Source organism: Dama dama, chromosome 1 (assembly GCF_033118175.1).
Source record: "Dama dama isolate Ldn47 chromosome 1, ASM3311817v1, whole genome shotgun sequence".
Taxonomy (NCBI): domain Eukaryota; kingdom Metazoa; phylum Chordata; class Mammalia; order Artiodactyla; family Cervidae; genus Dama; species Dama dama.
This window is the reverse complement of record NC_083681.1, coordinates 39,081,124-39,101,638: the sequence shown is the minus strand read 5'-3', so window position 1 is coordinate 39,101,638 and position 20,515 is coordinate 39,081,124. Positions and strand designations below refer to the sequence as shown.

General features: G+C 38.1%; 1 protein-coding gene across 1 annotated transcript in view; it reads left to right on the top strand.

Annotated features, from left to right (window-relative positions):
- SPON1 (spondin 1) overlaps positions 1–20,515 on the top strand; it is a 301,416-nt gene that overhangs the window by 75,756 nt on the left and 205,145 nt on the right. Inside the window, exon 3 of the mRNA XM_061147291.1 lies at positions 15,989–16,122. Coding sequence (XP_061003274.1) covers positions 15,989–16,122 — 134 coding nt within the window. The remainder of the gene's footprint in view (positions 1–15,988; positions 16,123–20,515) is intronic.

Here is a 20,515-nt window from a genome sequence, read left to right as displayed (position 1 = left end):
TTGGTCGTGGTGCCCTGCATTGACCACTGGGCTCTTGAGTTGTTTTCTTACATTCCATATTACCTCCAACCCCACCAGGCAGAAGTCCCTTCTTATCCCAATGCCAAAATCTAGCCTCTCCTGCCAACTCCTCTCCAAGCCATGCTCATGGAACCAGTTTCCTGCCATGGATGTCGTTCCAAGTTCCTGTTCCAATTATTTGACTTATCCGTGGTTCTCATGTGGGAACTGAACTCCTGATACTGACCACTAGTTCTGATCTCTTTGACTAGGGTTATGCTTTTGGAAGACAAATGTCCAAGATGCCAACTACAGGGACTTCTGAATAGTATTCTCCTGGATGTTCCTCTACCATGTTCCACCCACTTGTTAGAAAGGACCTTGATAGTATATGGGTTGGTCTCCTGACAATTATATCTGTCAGGCCAGAAAGGGTGAGACAACATATCAGGAGAGAGAATCCAAGTCAGAGTTGAGAGGGGAGCTAAAATTAGACTTAGGAAAGAAGTATTGTACATGCAAGTCTGAAAAGAAAGTGAGGCCATAAATAGGATGATGGTAAAAGTACGTCATGATATGGATTTCAAAATGGTTATGGTAGGTGACTCAGGATTGTAATTGATGGAAAGTTTTGGAAGCTTTAAAAAGTCATGCTAATGAGATAGCATAAAAGGTTCCTAATATTTGAGAAGGCCTATTCATGACAAAATACCCAACCATTTTTCCTTAATTATAGGTTGGCCAGTATTCCGGATATTAAACTTGTTCACCTGGCTAAATTTGGGTCTGCCTTACCTGGCTATCTCACCTAGTTGGGTGAGGACCAGTCGCAGGTCTCCCAGTTTCTCTCTCTCCTTACAGGGAGTCAAGCAGCCTACCTTACTTACAAATCTCTCCCAAGTAACTTTAAACTTTAACTTTACTGGTGAAGATTTATTTTGGCTTACATTTTTTTAAAAAGGAAACTTTACCCATTGAATGTTGTAATGAAGTCCCTTAAAATTAGACACCTCTTCATTTAAAGCAATAATCACCATTTTAGAAAATGTAAAAACTACAAAAAACATAGAAAGGAAGCAAGAATCACCCATAATACTACTATCAGACACAGCCACCCATTATAATATGTTTTAATTTTCTTGTCCCAAGTACTCAGAAAAGAAGACACAGATCAAAACAAGTGTTGAATCCTTTTTAAGTGACTTTCTTTTAGTTGATGGCCAACAAAGTGGGTCTTCTCTAGACCAGGAAAAATGAGGAGATGTTTGGGGAGTGAGAAAAGGGATAAGAATAAGTTCTGATAGGCCCAAAGTTTGTTGGATAAAGCTGATATTTTCTGAAAAACAAACAACTTTGGGAGCATCCTCTAAACTGAAGGAAATATCCCCTTCTGTTCAATCTCAATAATCTCAACTACCATCTGGCAACTGAGGCTGTAGATAAACCACCATATTTACCTAAGGTGGCTTCCATGGCTTGGCAAACATTCTTCTTTGTTTCAGTGCTGGGCCAAGGATCTGAGTCTTATCCCCCACTGGGATCTTTTCAGAGGTACAGGCTTTAGTTTCAGAAATCCCTGAGTCAGAATCCAGACCAGATCACTCTGACTTTTATTTTCTTATCTATGTGAATAGTTATTCCCACCAAGGATTCAAAGATGTGACCACGTTAAGTACCTGGCACATAGTAGGTGCTAATTAAAATTTAGTTCCCTTTGGCCATCCCAATGTAGTCACCCTGAACCCTCCCACAAATTTTAAAGATTTAAGGTTAAAAGTACCTGGAAAAGTTCTCTGTAATCACCAGTAAAGGGAGATCAAGGGTGTAATTCCAAGAAAATCTCAATGTGTGGAAATCTACCCTATACCAACAAAGCTGCAGAAAGAAATCTAAATGCCCTTAAGAAGCAGAATTACTATTTATATTTACCAAGTACTTATGTGTATGTGATGGAGTGAGGTGTTTAGTTATTGTGGATGGTTCCACAAGACTCAGCTTGGCTAGAAAGAAATCCTTACTTAACATGACACTATTAGGAAGAACCTAACAGTGGTGTAGCGAAAAGAGCATGGGCTTTAGAACAGATGTGGCTGAGGGAAAACCCCAGTTCCACCATTGTGGGATTTGAACAGGTTGTTTAACCCATATGCATAACAGTAGTTTTGTCAAGAACAGGCTTCAGTCAGTTCAATCACTCAGTCATATCCAACTCTTTGCGACCCCATGGGCTGCAGCACATAAGTCTTCCTTGTCCATCACCAACTCACTGAGCTTGCTCAATCTCAAGTCAATCAAGTCAGTGATGCCATCCAACTAGCTCATCCTCTGTCATCCTCTTTTCCCACCTTCAATCTTTCGCAGCATCAGGGTCTTTTCCAATGAGTCAGTTCTTTGCTTCAGGTGGCCAAAATATTGGAGCTTCAGCTGCAGCATCAGTCTTTCCAATGAATATTGAGAACAGACTTCCCTTAGGATTGACTGGTTTGATCTCCTTGCAGCCCAGGGGACTCTCAGGAGTCTTGTCCAACACCACAGTTCAAAAGCATCAATTCTTCAGCACTCAGCTTTCTTTATAGTCCAACTCTCACATCCATACATGACTACTGGAAAAACCAGAGCTTTGACTAGGCGGACCTTTGCTGGCAAAGTAATATCTCTGCTTTTTAATACGCTGTCTGGGTTGGTCATAGCTTTTCTTCCAAGGAGCAAGCATCTTTGAATTTCATGGCTACAATCACCATCTGCAGTGATTTTGGAGCCCAAGAAAATAAAGTGTCACTGTTTCCATTGTTTCCCCATCTATTTGCCATGAAGTGATGGGACCAGATGCCATGACCTTCATTTTTTTGAATGTTGAGTTTTAAGCCAGCTTTTTCACTCTCCTCTTTCACTTCCATCAAGAGGCTCTACTTCCTCTTCACTTTCTGCCATAAGAGTGGTGTCATCTGCATATCTGAGGTTATTGATATTTCTCCCAGCAATCATGATTAATAGTGCTTAATTATTGGAAGACAATGGAAATCATATATGCAAAGTCCTTAGCTAATAGAAAATGGTCAAAAATGCAAACTATTAATATTATCAAGGCTATTAGTAATCATCTAGAAAAACAAAATCTAAAGTCAAAAGGATATCCAGGGAGCTGTCTGAATAGGGAGTAAAGGCAGATACCACAGCCAGGATGTACAACCATCTCACAATTAAAGGGAAGAGGCAGTTCTTCAGTGAACACCTCTTATGTATCAGGCATGGTGCTAAGTGCTGAGGAAACAGACAAAAATAAAAAGCAAGAGACATGATGCCTTCCCTCATGTAGCTTACAGATTATTAGAGAAGTAGATGTTAGTTAAGAACTCAAACAAATGCTATCAAAATCAGAAGTTCTGAAGTGTCTGAAGGGAGAGGGATGATATATGAGAGCACATAAGAGGAGAAATTGCCACAATGAAAGAGGACAGGGAAGATTTTTCATTGAGATGGATGAGTGAGCTGAGATAAAGGGATGAAGGAAATGGAGGAAGGGAAGGAGAAAGAAAGGAAAGAAGGGGAAAGTAACTGACCAGGCTTTTGCAAGAGAAATCATAAGATGAGAATAGTCAAGTGCAGAAAGTGAGCAGGGAGATGGCACAGCATGAGGCTAGAGAGGTGAGAAGGCAGGGACTTGACTCTTAAGGATTTCAGTCTTGATTCTGGGAACAATGAAAAGCTGTTGAATTGTTCTAAGGAGGAAGATAATATATTTGTGCTTTTAAAAGATCACTCTGGCTTATAGTACAGAGAACAAATTGAAGAAAGGCAAGAGAAGATGTATGGAGACCAGTTAGGATAATTTTCTATTAGTTCAGGTTAAAAATGATGTAGCTTAGTCTGAAGTAGTAAGGATAGTAGTCTATGGTAGTAATGGGGATGGTAGTAGGAGTTCAAGAGACATTTGGAAGGTAACATGGACAGCATTTGGATATGAAGGGTGAGACAGAGAGAAGAGCCAAGGGTGACACCCTGCGTTTCTGACTTGCATGCTTGGAGCAGGACCAGGTTAGAGGGAAGATATATTAGTTGTTACCAAGGTGGATTTGAGGTATGTTTTAACCAAAAGGTAGTACAAATAGGAGATAGATATTTGGAGATACATACTTGAGCTCAGAGAAGTGGCTAAGGCTGGAAATAGAAACATGTGAATCATCCACACTTAGGTAGCAATGCTATGAGTTGAATGAGGTCACCTACAGAGAAGGGCTAAAGTCAGAATAGGAGAGGTCTTAGGACTGAGCTTTGAGTAATTTCAAGTTTAAAAGCCAGTAGAGGAGAATCAGCAGTCAAATAGAGACAGTGAATAGGAAGGTGGAGATGGGGAGAGGGCAAGGGGAGCTGATAGAGAAACCTTGGGAGGAGAGTCAAGAAGGTCTATGTATCTACTTGGTGAAGCACTGCAGAAACCACTGATGGCCTTAGCTAGAGCTGTGTTAGTAGTATGAGGTACCCCCCAAAAACCCCAGACTGGGATGAGAATGAATAGGAGGTGAAGACTGGAGGTATCGCCAATTCATTCAATTTACTTGATTGTGATGGAGAGAAGAGAAAATACCATATCTAGAGGCAGAGGAAGAGTTAAGGGAAGGTGTCTTGATTTTTCAACAGGAAAGACTCAAATGTGCTTACAAGATTAATGGGAATGATTCAGCTGGGGCGAAAGTTGAATCTGGAGGAGAGAAATGGGGTAATTGTTAGAGTTAGGAAGATGGGTGAAAGCAGAGAGGAAGGAGAAGTAAGGTTCCTCTGTTACAACAAGAATGAAGAAGGACAGGGTGGATACAGAAGGGAAAGTGAAGGACTTTAAATCTGATGACTTCTGTTTTTCTTTCAAGTAAGAGGCAAGGTAATAAGAATGAAAGAAGAGATTTGGAGAGAGTGGAGATTTGAAATCATTGTTGTTGATAGTGGAAAGGTAATGGTTTACCAGATATATACAGCAGTGTAGCAGGGTAGACCTGAGGCTAGGAGTCAGATTAATATAGGAGACAATTGGCATCATTACATGACTTTGTCCAGGAGCACTGAACTGCACAGGTATGAGTGGCTGGAGTTTTAGCACATCAGGAAGATAAAATGACAGAGAAGTAAAGGAGTTTTTAGTGTATTTATGCCATTTATGAAGAAATAAAGATGCCCAAAGAGATTACACAGTGTTGATAATGAAGAACAGGAATGAGGAATGAAGAACAAGGAATGAGGATATTAAAATATATTACAATGCTTTGGGGAAAAGGAACCAGAGTAGACTGCTCAATAATAATGTAAGTATTTGGGAACCTGCTATATTATTAAGTTGAACATATGCCCCATTTGCCTGGGAAAGTTCCAGTTTCAGCAGCTGTCACAGCATAATTATCAATAACAAACTTTTTCATCCTTGTTTGGGCAATAAATTTCATGGTCACTCTTTATATGACAAAAGTGGCATCACAAAGTGGAGGAAAGATGAATTCAGTCAGTCAGTCAGTTCAGTCACTCAGTCGTGTCCGACTCTGCAACGCCGTGAATCGCGGCATGCCAGGCCTCCCTGTCCATCACCAACTCCCGGAGTTCACTCAAACTCATGCCCATCGAGTCGGTGATGCCATCCAACCATCTCATCCTCTGTTGTCCCCTTCTCCTCCTGCCCCCAATCCCTCCCAGCATCAGGGTCTTTTCCAATGAGTCAACTCTTTGCATGAGGTGGCCAAAGAACTGGAGTTTCAGCTTCAGCATCAGTCCTTCCAATGAACACCCAGAACTGATCTCCTTCAGGATGGACTGGTTGGATCTCCTTGCAGTCCAAGGGACTCTCAAGAGTCTTCTCCAACACCACAGTTCAAAAGCATCAATTTTTTGGCTCTCAGCTTTCTTCACAGTCCAACTCTCACATCCATACATGACCACTGGAAAAACCATAGCCTTGATCAGATGGACCTTTGTTGGCAAAGTAGTATCTCTGCTTTCTAATATGCTATCAAGCAAGGTTGGTCATAACTTTCCTTCCAAGGAGTAAGCGTCTTTTAATTTCATGGCTGCAGTCACCATCTGCAGTGATTTTGGAGCCCCAAAAAATAAAGTCTGACACTGTTTCCACTGTCTCCCCATCTATTTCCCATGAAGTGATGGGACCAGATGCCATGATCTTAGTTTTCTGAATGTTAAGCTTTAAGCCAACTGTTTCACTCTCCTCTTTCACTTTCATCAAGAGGCTTTTTAGTTCATCTTCACTCTCTGCCATAAGGGTGGTGTCATCTGCATATCTGAGGTTATTGATATTTCTCCTGGCAATCTTGATTCCAGCTTGTGCTTCTTCCAGCCCAGCGTTTCTCATGATGTACTCTGCATAGAAGTTAAATAAGCAGGGTGACGATATACAACCTTGACGTACTCCTTTTCCTATTTGGAACCAGTCTGTTGTTCCATGTCCAGTTCTAACTGTTGCTTCCAGACCTACATACAGGTTTCTCAAGAGGCAGGTCAGGTGGTCTGGTATTCCCATTTCTTTTCAGAATTTTCCACAGTTTATTGTGATCCATATAGTCGAAGGCTTTCGCGTAGTCAATAAAGCAGAAATAGATGTTTTTCTGGAACTCCCTTGCTTTTTTGATGATCCAGCGGATGTTGGCAATTTATCTCTGGTTCCTCTGCCTTTTCTACAACCAGCTTGAACATCTGGAAGTTCTCGGTTCACATATTGCTGAAGCCTGGCTTGGAGAATTTTGAGCGTTACTTTACTAGTGTGTGAGATGAGTGCAATTGTGCAGTAGTTTGAGCATTCTTTGGCATTGCCTTTCTTAGGAATTGGAATGAAAACGGACCTTTTCCAGTCCTGTGGCCACTGCTGAGTTTTCCAAATTTGCTGACATATTGAGTGTAGCACTTTCACAGCATCATCTTTCAGGATTTGAAATAGCTCAACTGGAATTCCATCATCTCCACTAGCTTTGTTCGTAGTGATGCTTCCTTAGGCCCACTTGACTTCACATTCCAGGATGTCTGGCTCTAGGTCAGTGATCACACCATCGTGATTATCTGCGTCGTGAAGATCTTTTTTGTACAGTTCTTCTGTGTATTCTTGCCACCTCTTCTTAATATCTTCTACTTCTGTTAGGTCCATACCATTTCTGTCCTTTATTGAACCCATCTTTTCCTGAAATGTTCCCTTGATATCTCTAATTTTCTTGAAGAGATCTTTAGTCTTTCCCATTCTGTTGTTTTCCTCTATTTCTTTGCATTGATCGCTGAGGAAGGCTTTCTTATCTCTCCTGGCTATTCTTTGGAACTCTGCATTCAAATGGGAATATCTTCCCTTTTCTCCTCAGCTTTTTGCTTCTCTTCTTCTCACAGCTATTTGTAAGGCCTCCTCAGACAACCATTTTGCCTTTTTGCATTTCTTTTCCTTGGGGATGGTCTTGATCCCTGTCTCCTATATAATGTCATGAACCTCCATCCATAGTTCATCAGGCACCCTGTCTATCAGATCTAGTCCTTTAAATCTATTTCTCACTTCCACTGTGTAGTCATAAGGGATTTGATTTAGGTCATAACTGAATGGTCTAGTGGTTTTCCCTACTTTCTTCAGTTTAAGTCTGAATTTGGCAATAAGGAGTTCATGATCTGAGCCACAGTCAGCCCCTGGTCTTGTTTTTGCTGACCGTATAGAGCTTCTCCATCTTTGGCTGCAAAGAATATAATCAATCTGATTTCGGTGTTGACCATCTGGTGATGTCCACGTGTAGAGTCTTCTCTTCTGTTGTTGGAAGAGGGTCTTTGCTATGACCAGTGCATTCTCTTGGCAAAACTCTCTTAGCCTTTGCCCTGCTTTATTCCGTACTCCAAGGCCAAATTTGCCTGTTACTCCAGGTGTTTCTTGACTTCCTACTTTTGCATTTCAGTCCTCTATAATGAAAAGGACATCTTTTTTGGGTGTTAGTTCTAAAAGGTCCTATAGGTCCTCATAGAACCGTTCAACTTCAGCTTCTTCAGCATTACTGGTTGGGGCATAGGCTTGATTACTGTGATATTGAATGGCTTGCCTTGGAAACGAACAGAGATCATTCTGTCATTTTTGAGATTGCATCCAAGTACTGCATTTTGGACTCTCTTGTTGACCATGATGTCTACTCCATTTCTTCTAAGGGATTCCTGCCCAGAGTAGTAGGTATAATGGTCATCTGAGTTAAATTCAACCATTCCAGTCCATTTTAGTTCGCTGATTCCTAGAATGTCGACATTCACTCTTGCCATCTCCTGTTTGACCACTTCCAATTTGCCTTGATTCATGGACCTAACATTCCAGGTTCCTATGCAATATTGCTCTTTACAGCATCGGACCTTGCTTCTATCACCAGTCCCACCCACAACTGGGTGTTGTTTTTGCTTTGGCTCTATCCCTTCATTCTTTCTGGAGTTATTTCTCCTCTGATCTTAAGTGGTGTTAAAAGTAGCTTACAGTATGGACTTTCAACTTCTAGGCCCACATGTAAGGAGTTTAGAAGTCACTGCTCCATCCTAACAAATAAAATGCTGATTAAACAGAAAAATCAAGAATTCTTTATAGATCCATGAGAGAAGTGGGGTCACAGGGAAAACTGCTGCCCTCGAATTGGAGAGGTAGATGGGGGATGTGGAGAATCACAACCTCCCAGAGCAGAAACCTGCACCTGTCAAAGTAGGAAAGCCTGAACTATAATGGATGAATTGCTAGAGGCTCAATATAGACAAGTCTGAGAGTTAGAAATGCCAGAGATACCTAGTCATTGGTGGAGAGGGGGAGTAACTTTTATGGGTTTCACCTACAGGAGCTCTAGTAAATCCTTTAAGTGATTATCAGAGAAAAATTTCTTCATGCTTCTGGCAAGGGGAGGAGAAAGGAACTATTTTTAAATACACCAGGGCATTCTGTTCTTCTTAACAAGTCCATGCTCTCAGAAGAGGATATTTTACCAGAGCCTATCTTGGGGAAGGGAAATATACAACTCCAGCCCCCTCCAGCCATCCAGTCCCACCTAAGCAGCGGGGGGAGGCTGAGAAGCACATGTGAAATTCACAGTCCAGGGGTACAAGTCTCCAAAAGAGTGAGACCTAATCATGAGACCATAGAACACTTCCCCTCCCTTACACCTTAACACAAGCATCCTTAAAAGATATTATCGGTTCAGTTCCAGACCACTGCAATAAAGTAGAGATTGCAATAAATCTAATCACATGAAATTTTTGGTTTCTCAAGGCATATAAAAGTCATGTTTACATTATACTATAGTCTGTTAAGTGTGCAATAGCATTATGTCTAAAAAAGATTTGCTTTTAGTTTAAAAGTACTTCTGAAAAATAACCATCATCTGACAAAGCAGTGTTGCCAGAAACCCTCAACTTGTACAAAATGCAGTGTCTGTGAAATGCGATAAAGTAGAGCCACAATAAAGCAAGGTATATCTTATGGTGAGGGGAGGGCCAAGAGGAAATGGATATATATATAATTATGCCTGATTCACACTGAGGTATGGCAGAGTCTACCACAATATTGTAAAGCAATTATCCTCCAATTTTTACAAAATGCAAGGTGTGTCTACGTGTTGCTAAAAGCCTACTAACTTCAGTTCCTTTTGCCCAGCACACCATGTGCACCTTGCAATAAAATATTAAAAGGCAAACCAAAAGGCAAAAAATAAAAACTTTTGAAAAGATAGAGAATGCATCAGAAACAGACACAGCAGGGATGGGAATTTAAAACAACAATGATTAATATGCTAAGGGATAAATGGATAATGGATAAAGTGGACAGCATGCAGAAACAGACAGGTAATGTAAGCAGAGATGGAAATCCTAAGGAAAAATCAAAAAGAAACGCTAGACATCAAAAATCTTGTAAGAGAAATGAAAAATGCCTTTGACAGACTTACTAGTAGACTGGACACAGCTGAGGAATCTGTGAGCTTGAGCAACAAAAAAGTACTAAAAAAAAAAAATAATAATAACAAAGACTGAAAAAAACAGAACAGAATATATTAGGCTAGCCAAAAAGTTAACTCAGCCTTTTCTGTAAGGTGAGCTGGAAAATGGCAAACAAACTTTCTGGCCAACCCAGTAAAAATACTATGAGAAAACTACAAAAGGTATAACATATGCATAATAGGATTATCAGGAGAAGAAAGGACAGAAGAAATATTTGAGACAATAATGACTGAGAATTTCCTTGAATTAGTATCAGACACAAAACCAGAGATCCAGGAAGCTCAGAGAATACCAAGAACAATAAATGCCAAAAAACTTATATCCAAGCATATCATTTTCAAACTATAGAAAATTAAAGATAAAAAAGTATCGAAAGAAACCAGAAGGAAAAAACACTTTATCTACAGAGGGACAGAGATAACAATATGTCCCACTTCTCAGAAACCATGCAAATAAGAAAAGAGTGGGGTGAAATATTTAATGTGTTGAGAAAAAAGCCACCAGTTCAGAACTCAATACCCTGTGAAATAATTCTTCACAAGTGAAAAAGATAAAGATTCTTCTTCAGACAAAAAAACAAAACAAAAACAGGGGAATTTGTCACCAGTAGTCCCATCTTGCAAGAAAGTTTAAAATTCTTTAGAGAGAAGAAAAATAACATAGGTCAGGAACTCAGATCTCTATAAAAAAAGGAAGAGCATTAAAGAAGGAATAAATGAAGGTAAAATAAAATTTTTTATTTTTCTTAATTGATCTAACAGATAATAATTTACTCAAAATAATAGCAATCATGTATTTAATTATATATGTTTATGTCTATATGTGCTTATATATGTTTATGTGTAAGTGAAATGATTGGCAGCAATGATATAAGGGAAAGAAGGAAGGAATTAGGAGTATTTTGTTATTACAAGGTACTTGTAATATCTTTGAAGCAGTATAATGATATTTGAAAGTAAACTTGGATTAGTTGTAAACATCTACTGAAAACTCCAGAACAACCATTTTTAAAAGAAAAAAGAAGTATAATTGATATGCTAAGAAAGAAAAGATAGAATTATATAAAATTCTCAGTTAAAACCAGAAGTATAGAAAAAGTGTGGAAGACAAACAGGAACAAAGAACAAAGCAACAATATGGTAAATATTAATCTGCCTATATCAATAGTCACCTGAATCATTAGTGGTCTGAACATACCAATTAAAAGATTGTCAGTGGATCAAAACCAAGACCCTTATGACTACAGTTAATAGTACTGTGTTGCATATTCAAAAGTTGTTGAGAGTAAATCTTAAAATTCTTATCACAAGAAAAAATTTTATAACTGTGGATGGTGACTGATGTTAACTAGACTTATGTGGTCATTTTTTTGCCATATATGCCAATGTCAAATCATTACTTTGTACATCTGAAACTAATATGTCAGTTGTATTTCAATTAAAAAATAAAATTTAAAAATATTAAAAAAACCGAGACCATTGTACATTGTATATAAGAAACCCACTTATATCTTAAAGACTTATAAAGACTTATAGATTCAAAGCAGAATGATAAGACAGATACACAATGCTAACACTAATCAAAAGAAAGCAGGAATAACTGTATTAATTTCAAGTGGCGTGGACTTCAGAGCAGGGAAAGTTATCAGGAATAAAGGGGCATTACATATGGTAAAGGGGTCAGTGCTTCTAATTATTACATTATTACAAAAATGTAATAATCCCTAATATGTTTGCACCTAATGACAGTGGGTCAAAATATGTGAGTTAAAAACTGATAGAACTGCAAATATTATAGAAATAGATAAATTCACTGTCACAGTTGTTGATCCCCTCTATCTGAAATGGACAGATGCAGCAGGCAGAAAATCAGTAAGGACAGAGTTCAGCTAAACAGTGCCATCAATCAACTGGATCTAATTGACATCTATAGACTACTTTATTCAACAACAGCAAATTACTTATTGTTCTCAAGCTCACATGGAACATTCAACAAGATAGATCACATTTTGGGTCATAAGACACAATGTTAGCAAATTTAAAAAGGATAGAAATCGTACAATATCTGCTCTCAAACCACAGTAGAATTAACTAGACGTCAATAACAGAAAGATAACTGTAAAATCCCCAAATACTTGGAGATAAAACAACACATTTTTAGCCAACACATGGGTCAAAGAAGAAATTTCAGAAGAAATTTTAAAATATTGTGAACTAAATGAAAATACAACTTAAAATCTGTACAATGCAATGAAAGCAGCACTTAAGAGAAATTTGTATCATTGAATGTACATATTAGAAAAGCAGAAAAACTTTAAATCAACAATATAAGCTTCCACTTTAGGAAACTAAAAAAAGAAAAGAAAAACGTATAAAACAAGGAGGAAAAAATAATAAAAAAAATTAAAGCAGAAATCAATGAAATTGAAAAAATATCAGAGAAAATCAACAAAACCAAAAAGCTGGCTCTTGAAAAGATCAGTAAGGTTGATAAGCCCTTAGGCTAAGTGAACAAAAACCAGAGAAGACACAAATTACTAATATTAGAAATGAAAGAAGGGACATCACTACAGATCCCATGGCCGCTAAAAAGAATAATAAAGGTGTTTTATGACTGTTCACAATTTTGATGACCTAGATGAAATGGACCAATTCCTTAAAAGACACAGTTTGCCAAAACTCACAAAATAAGAAATAGAAAAATATAGAAAATAGAAAAAAAATTTTAAAGAAATTGAATCAATAATAAAATACTTCCAAAACAGAAAACACCAGACTGAGACAGGTTCACTGTCGAATTCCACCAAACATTTAAGGAAGAAATTATACCAGTTTTCTACTTCCTAACTCATTCTCTGAAGCCAATGCCACCCTAATACAAAAAGTAGACAAAGACATTGCAGAAAAAGGAAAACTGCAAACCTATATCTCTCATGGACAAAGATGCAAAATTCCTCAATAAAATATTAGTAAATCAAATGCAACAGTATATGAAAAGAATAGACACCATAATTAAGTGGGATTTATCCCAGTCATACAAGGCTGGTTCAACACTTGAAAAATCAAGTAATATAATCTGTCACATCAACAGGCAAAAGAAGAAAAATCACATGATCACATCAATAGATGCAGGAAAAACATTGGACAAAATCTAATACCCATTCATGATAAAAACTCTCAGCAAACTATGAATAGAGATAAAGGTCCTTAATGTGACAAAGAGCGTACAAATAACATATACCTAATATGATACTTATTGGTAGAAACTTGAAACTTTGCTGCAAAGGTCAAGAACAAGGCAAGGATGTCTCCCCTCACCATTACTTTTTAGCATCATACTGGATATCCTAACTAATGTAACAAATAAGGAAATGAAAGATACAGATTTGAAAGGAAGAAATAAAACTGTCTTTGTTTGCAGATAACATGATTGTCTACAAAGAAAATCTGAAAGATCAACAAAAAACCTCCTGAAACTAATAAAAATTACAACAAAAGTTTAATAATTGCCAGGGATTGGGGAAATGAAGGGATGAACAGGCAGAACATAGAGGACTTCTAAGGCAGTGAAATTAATCAATACAATACTACAATGGTGGATATATATTATTATACATTTGTCAAAAGCCATAGAGTATACAAAACCAAGAGTGAACACTAATGTAAACTATGGACTTTGAGTGATGACGTATCAGTGTAGGTTTATGTAGGTTTATCAGTTGTAACAAACGTGCCACTCTGGTGCCTGATGTTGATGATGGGGAAGGTTAGGCATGTGTGGGAACAGGGTATATGGGAACTCCCTGTACTTTTGCTGTGAACTTAAAACTGCTCTAAAAGATTAATTAACTTTTTAAAAAGTAGCTCACAGTATGGAGAAAATGGATTTGGATCTCTACACCATGATATTAAAAAGCAAATTCTAAATGGATTGAAGACCTGTGTGAAATGAAGCCTATGAAAGAAAATACTAGAGAACGTCTTTCTGATCTCAGTTTTTTAGGCAAGCCCAAGAAAGTGCAAGCCATAGGAAAGGAATTGATAAATTTGACTAGAAGAAAGTTATTAAAGAATTCCAAATATAAGATGAACATCTGGGTGACACAAAGATGTTTGTCAACAATGAGCAATTCATATTGAGAAAGTCCTACAGATCGACAAAAAGAGAAAAATCCATTGGCAAAGATTCTGAGCTGGCAATTCACAGAAGAACCCTGATACATTTATAAAGCAATGCTCAAACTGGCTAGTATTAAATGCTGCTATTTTATAGCAGATTAGAAACAATTAGAAAGTCCAGTAATCACACGTACTAGTGAGGATAGTGGGAAATGGGAACAGGTGGGCATAGCTTGTAGACGAAAAATAGGTATACCCATTTTGCAGAGCAATCTGGTACCACCTGTAAAATTAATATGACTAGACCCACAACCTCACAACCAGCAGTTCCACTACATGATTTATATTACTGAGAAACTCTCATGTAGGTTCAAAAGCAGAGCAACTTGAGGATTTGCATTACAGTAATGTTTGTGGAGGAAAAGAGCTGGAGGTCAGCTCAGTACCCCTCACTGGGAGAATGGTAAATAAAATGCTGTCTATGCTTGCAGTGGAGTCCTAGGCAGCAGGCAGTATCAGTGTTACATTCACATGTAGTAAAACTGACATAATAAGATTAAGTGACCTGGATGGCACATGGAACGCTGCTCAGTGTTATGTGGCAGCCTAGATAGGAGGGGGGTTTGGGGGGAAATGGATATCTACTTATGTGTGGTTGGGTCCCTTCGTTCCTTCACTGTTCCCCTGAAACTATCACAACATTGCTTGTTAATTGGCTATAACACAATATAAAATAACAAGTTTAAGGAAAAATTATGTAAAAGAAATATTAAAATACAAAACTCTATGTAATTTCAAGTAAATTATATATATATATATATATATATTCAGAAGAACATATATTAAATACTTAGGAGTGAGTGGCAAATAAAGGAGAGAAATGAGAGAAGAATAAAGAATATTGAGATAAATAAAATGTCTTTGTTTCATCACTGGACAACAGTGATAAAAATATATGATGTGACAATTTTTTAGCTGCTTTTCCTAAAGAAGAGGAATTTTTAAAAATGTTTTTAAGTAAAACAAATACAATATGGATATAATCTCATTAAATTGTATTTGAAAATTTAATGAATAATTCATATAAAGCACTCAGCTTAGTGCCTAGCCTATACTAAACACTCAGTAAATGTTCTCTCTTAATGTTAACACTACTCATGATACAGCCTACTGCCAATCAATTGGGTTGGCACTTAAGATCCATTGGACTTAGATGATTTCCCCCAAAAGATCCTTCCAGGTCTAATTGTCTGTGGTTTTATGAGAGGGATAGGCAAGTCCTGGCAGCAGACCCAGAAGCGAGCAGAAGAATGGTGAAAACAGCTTTGAGGAAGGGGGATGGCTACCAGCTTTTCTGCAATGTTGTGGAAAACCTTGATGGCTAACTTGAGAGAACATCAATAAAAGACACAAATAAAGAAAAGAAACTCTGCAGAAGTGCGTAAAACTGGGTGCCTTTATGTACTTTGGTATACTTCCTCCACAATGGGGGAGTTTCTTTTAACATTTTAATTTCAAGTTATAAGATTGAATCATGAAGTCTAGGTATATATAGTGTTTGTTTCGGATTCTCTCTTCCCTATCCTCCCCCTTCCCTGAACTGGGACCCAGGTTATTGTAATCAATGAGCAAGATCATCACCTAGTGGCCTGTCCCTCAAAGTGCTGACATAAGATCCTGGTCCCAGAGAGAAGAGAACCTGACCTGTATCCTTGTCTTTATGTTAAGTGAACAAACATTGAGTGGGACTCTGTGCTGGGCAGTATTCTGGTGTCCTGGGGATATAGAACTGCTAACAGAAAATGACAGATTTAAAACTAAAATTAAGGAATTGTCAACATGACAACTTCCCAAAGTGACATTGCCTTTTAACGTGTTTATTTTCCACCGGTTCTCCACAGATCATAGATGAAGAAGAAACACAGTTTATGAGTAATTGCCCCGTTGCGGTCACAGAAAGCACCCCACGGAGGCGGACGCGGATTCAGGTGTTCTGGATAGCGCCACCTGCAGGAACTGGCTGTGTAATTCTAAAGTAAGTGACCATGGATTCCTCAGAACTCTTCATTCCCCTTCCCTTGTGGCTCATGGTGTGGTTGCAGAAGGAAAAGTGGCTTTTCTGGAGCCTCAGACAAGTTGTATCATCTCTCTGCCCTCCATTATCTTGACTCTAAAATGGGACTATGGGCCATCTTTCCTAAAGTGCTATAAAAAGTATCAATTACCTGAATCTCCTTGCTCCTGTCCTACCGTGATCTTCTGATCACTATCTTCCTGGAGATAATGATCCTACGTCTGATTAAGAAAAATTACAACCCTGCTGAGGATAATTTTTGGCTTCGCACATCTTGAATTTAATGCTCTATATTCTTAAACTGTGCTAAGTGGACTGAGACCTGAATATAACCTCCATTGGCCCAAGGCTCAGCTTCAAAATTCCATCTTCTTCCTTCTCCCATCAAAAATACCCTCTTGCACCACTTCTCTGGGGCCTCTTGATCCTCCTTTAGGCGAGCCACAATAGGTGATGAGAAGTATTAGCCAGTCAATGGCTTTCCTCTGAAAGGCAGATATCATTTCAAACCTGTGTTTCCAAAATTATATGTCATAGAATGATGTTCAGGGACATGTAAACAGGTGGGCAGGAAATCAATTTCTATGGTTAAATAAGTTTGGAGAATTCTGTATGCTATATATCCCCTTCTTGCCGATTCACAACATATATTAATATATTGAAGGTTTTGCAAAGTCCTGCCAAAAAGAAGTCTGTTTAACTTGGTTTCACCCAACATTTCCTAAACTTGACTGCAAAGTTCCTTTTTTGCTGAGACATCTATTAACATTCAGCAGTTTGAGAAAAACAGTTATCAACTATTTTAAATACCATATTTTAGATACATTTAAAGGCCATATAGAGTGATGCTGGGGAGTTTAGAATTTCAGAAGGCCAATAGTCATGGGCAGATGGGCAAGGCTCCAATGCCAGCATCTAAGAAACATTTTTTCCTGGAGTTAGGGGCTGGGAACTTCCCAACCATCTTCCACTTCTTTAGATCCCCAAAGGCATTATGTTTGTATTTGGTTCACTTGTTTGAACCTCTAGCAGGAGAACATTTCTGAAGACTTACAAGTCCAGCCCAGTCCTGAGAAGAGACTGATAAGGAGGCATTTCACCTAGGCTCTCTAGTCATTGAAGTTTCTTGATCCAACTGTGCCTGACCTATGGAGGGGGAAAAAAAAAAAACCCACAGAGATATCTGGAGCCTCTGTCCATTGTCCAGACTCAGCCCTGGATTTGGCCTGGCTTTGCTACCATCTGTATGGATATCATTGTTTTCTTTAGTTTAATGCTAGCTGAGCATCTTTTCTCACATTCCTTGAGAAATTTGACTTTTATCATTAATCTACATTGGTGATTTTATATATAAGTATAAACTCCATATATAATGTGTATCTAGTATCTAGCTGCAATGTGGGAGAAGGCCTTGTAGACCTTGTAGAAATAAATGAAGACCACTGAAATGAGAACAGAAGCTATTTATTCAGAGGTTGCTCGATAGCAAGGGAAGTCAGCTGCCATCACTAGAATTTGGCCAACTCAAAGACAAGTGAGGAGTGGGAAAGCTTTATAGTGAAAAAAAAAAAAAAAAACAGAAAAGATTTAGGTACTTTCTGACTGGAGATATTTGGCGTGGGGAAGTCAAGAGCGGGCTAACTAGAAATGAAGCATCTGATGTGGCTGGTTTGGAGAACATGTTTGGCTTTCTCTGACTGGTCCTGAGCTGGAAATAGAGGAGGCAGTGGGGGCAAGAATTCGAGAGTTGGCATCATTGCCCAAGTCCTAACCATGCTGGACTAATGGCTGCAGAGGTTGTGGTTTGGCTTCCTAGACCACTTGCTGCAGAGGCTGGGGGTCAGAGTTCTTTTGTCGTTGTTATATACAGCCTGGCCTTTGTCCATTAGTGTATTCATTCGGCCGCGTTCTCAACCTGGCTTTCCTGTACCCATACCCCTGTCCATGGCAGCCCTATGACTCCATGGAGACTGGGGCTCTCCAACATTAGATCTATCTGCTGAGTCTTCTTGCTCAAGGGGCTTCCCTGGTAGCTTTGCTGGTAAAGAATCTGCCTGCAATGCAGGAGACCCCGGTACGATTTCTGGGTCGGGAAGATCCACTGGAGAAGGGATAGGCTCCCCACTCCAGTATTCTTGGGCTTCCCTGGTGGCTCAGCTGGTAAAGAATCTGCCTGCAATGTGGGAGACCTGGGTTTCATCCCTGGGTTGGGAAGATCCCCTGGAGAAGGGAAAGGCTACCCACTCCAGTATTATGGTCTAGAGAATTCCATGCATGGACTGTCTAGTCCATGGAATTGCAAAGAGTCAGACATGACTGAGCGACTTTCACTTTCACTTTCTCTAAAACTCTATCCCTTTGGCATAGATGTCTGGTTTTCTTTGATTTATTGTTCTCACAAACCAGAAGTATTTGATCTTCCTGTTGGAAGCCAGAAAGACATCTCCTTGTTTACATTAAAAATGAGCATATGTGAACATATGTCTGTAAATTAACATTGAACAAATGTGGCTTGTTCAGTCACTCGTTCTTGCAGTAAATGTCACTGAACTTCTGTTTGCACAGGAGTCAATATTATACAGGCAACTGAGGTTAAGATCTTGGCCCTCAAGGTTCTCAGAGGCCAGTGGAGGAGAGAGAAAGGGGCAACCAATACTTTCTGTCTACTGTGAACTCAGCTACACATCTAGCAGTTTTTGTCTAACTTGATTTTCACAACAGACTTCCCCTTTTCATGCAGGAGGTCACAAGTCCCAGTGAATTAGGCAGTTTCTTGAAGGTGCACGTCCATTTAATGCTAAAGCCCCATGTTCTTCCTTTCATCTTTTTCTGAAGGAATTAAATATAACCTACAATTACTACTCACTAAAGAAATAATGATTTTATAGGTGAGATGCAAATACATTCACATTGAAAAATCTCACACGGTATAGAAAATAGTGAAATACAGAAAAATAGAGAATACAGAAAAAGTGAAAAATCCCTGACATTTCTCCTGATAAATCCCACAGACTTCTACCCAAAAGTAGCAATAGATATCAATTTGGTGTGTATTTGTTAGACTTTAATGTGTGCATTTATATGTATTAATATATAAATAAACATATAAGTACCCTTTATATAAATGGCATCATGGTCTGCATGATGTCCTGAACTTGAATGAATTTTAACTAAATAAAATGTATTAGAGATATTTCCAGGTCAGAACATATGGGTTTATCTCTCTTTTTAAACTGTTGCGTATAATCTACTGTGAAAATGTGTTAATTATTCCATAGTTGATGGACATTTAGATTGTTTCCAGTTTTTTACAATTACAAATAATGCTATAATAAACATCCTTATATATGCCTGCTTGAGCAAACATGCAAGTTTTTGTCCATGGTAGCTGCCAAGAAGTAGAATCATAAGGGATACACATTTATAATTTTAATAGACACTGCCAGATTTTCTTCTAAAAAGCTTGCCAACTTAAACACTCTCCCTGACTGTGAACAAGAGAAGTTGTTTCCTTACTTGCTTAACAACTCTTGATGTTTATCATTCTTTAAAGTTCTGCCAATCTGATAGTTTAAAGTGACATTTTGTGGTAATTTTTATTTTCCCAATTACTAGTAATATTAGAGTCTTTTCAAATATTTATGCCACTTCTCTTTTCTGCAAATGGCCATTCACATCCTTGTCCACTTTTCTGATAGTTTCTTTTTAGAATTGATGTTTATATATATATATCTGGTGGCTCAGTTGCTAAAGAATCACCTGCAATGTGGGAGACCTGGGTTTGATCTCTGGGTTGGGAAGATCCCCTGGAGGAGGGCATGCCAACTGATTCCAGTATTCTTGCCTGGAGAATCCCCAAGGACAGAGGAACCTGGCAGGCTGCAGTCCATGGATTTGCAAAGAGTCGGACATGACTAAACAACTAAGCACACAGCACATATATTTCTGTATATTTATATATAAAATATATTTGTATATTTTGTATACAAATATATTTTGTATACAAATTTGTATATTATGTATAAAATATATTTTATATTACATATTTTATATAAAATGTATATAAATGTTATATAAAGTCTATAAATATATAATTTTATACATTTATGTTTAAAATTGATCCTTATACAGTACAGATAATAACAATTTGTTACAAATTTCAGATATTTCTCTCTACCTTTCTTTGCTTTCATCATCATAATTAACTTTGCTTTCATCATCCAGAAATTTGAAATTTTGATTTTAATCAAATATATCTATTCTTTCACTTATGAATTTTGATTTGTATCCTGTCTAAAAATAATCTTCCTACACAGCCAAGGTTATAAATATATCCCCATATTATTAATATTTT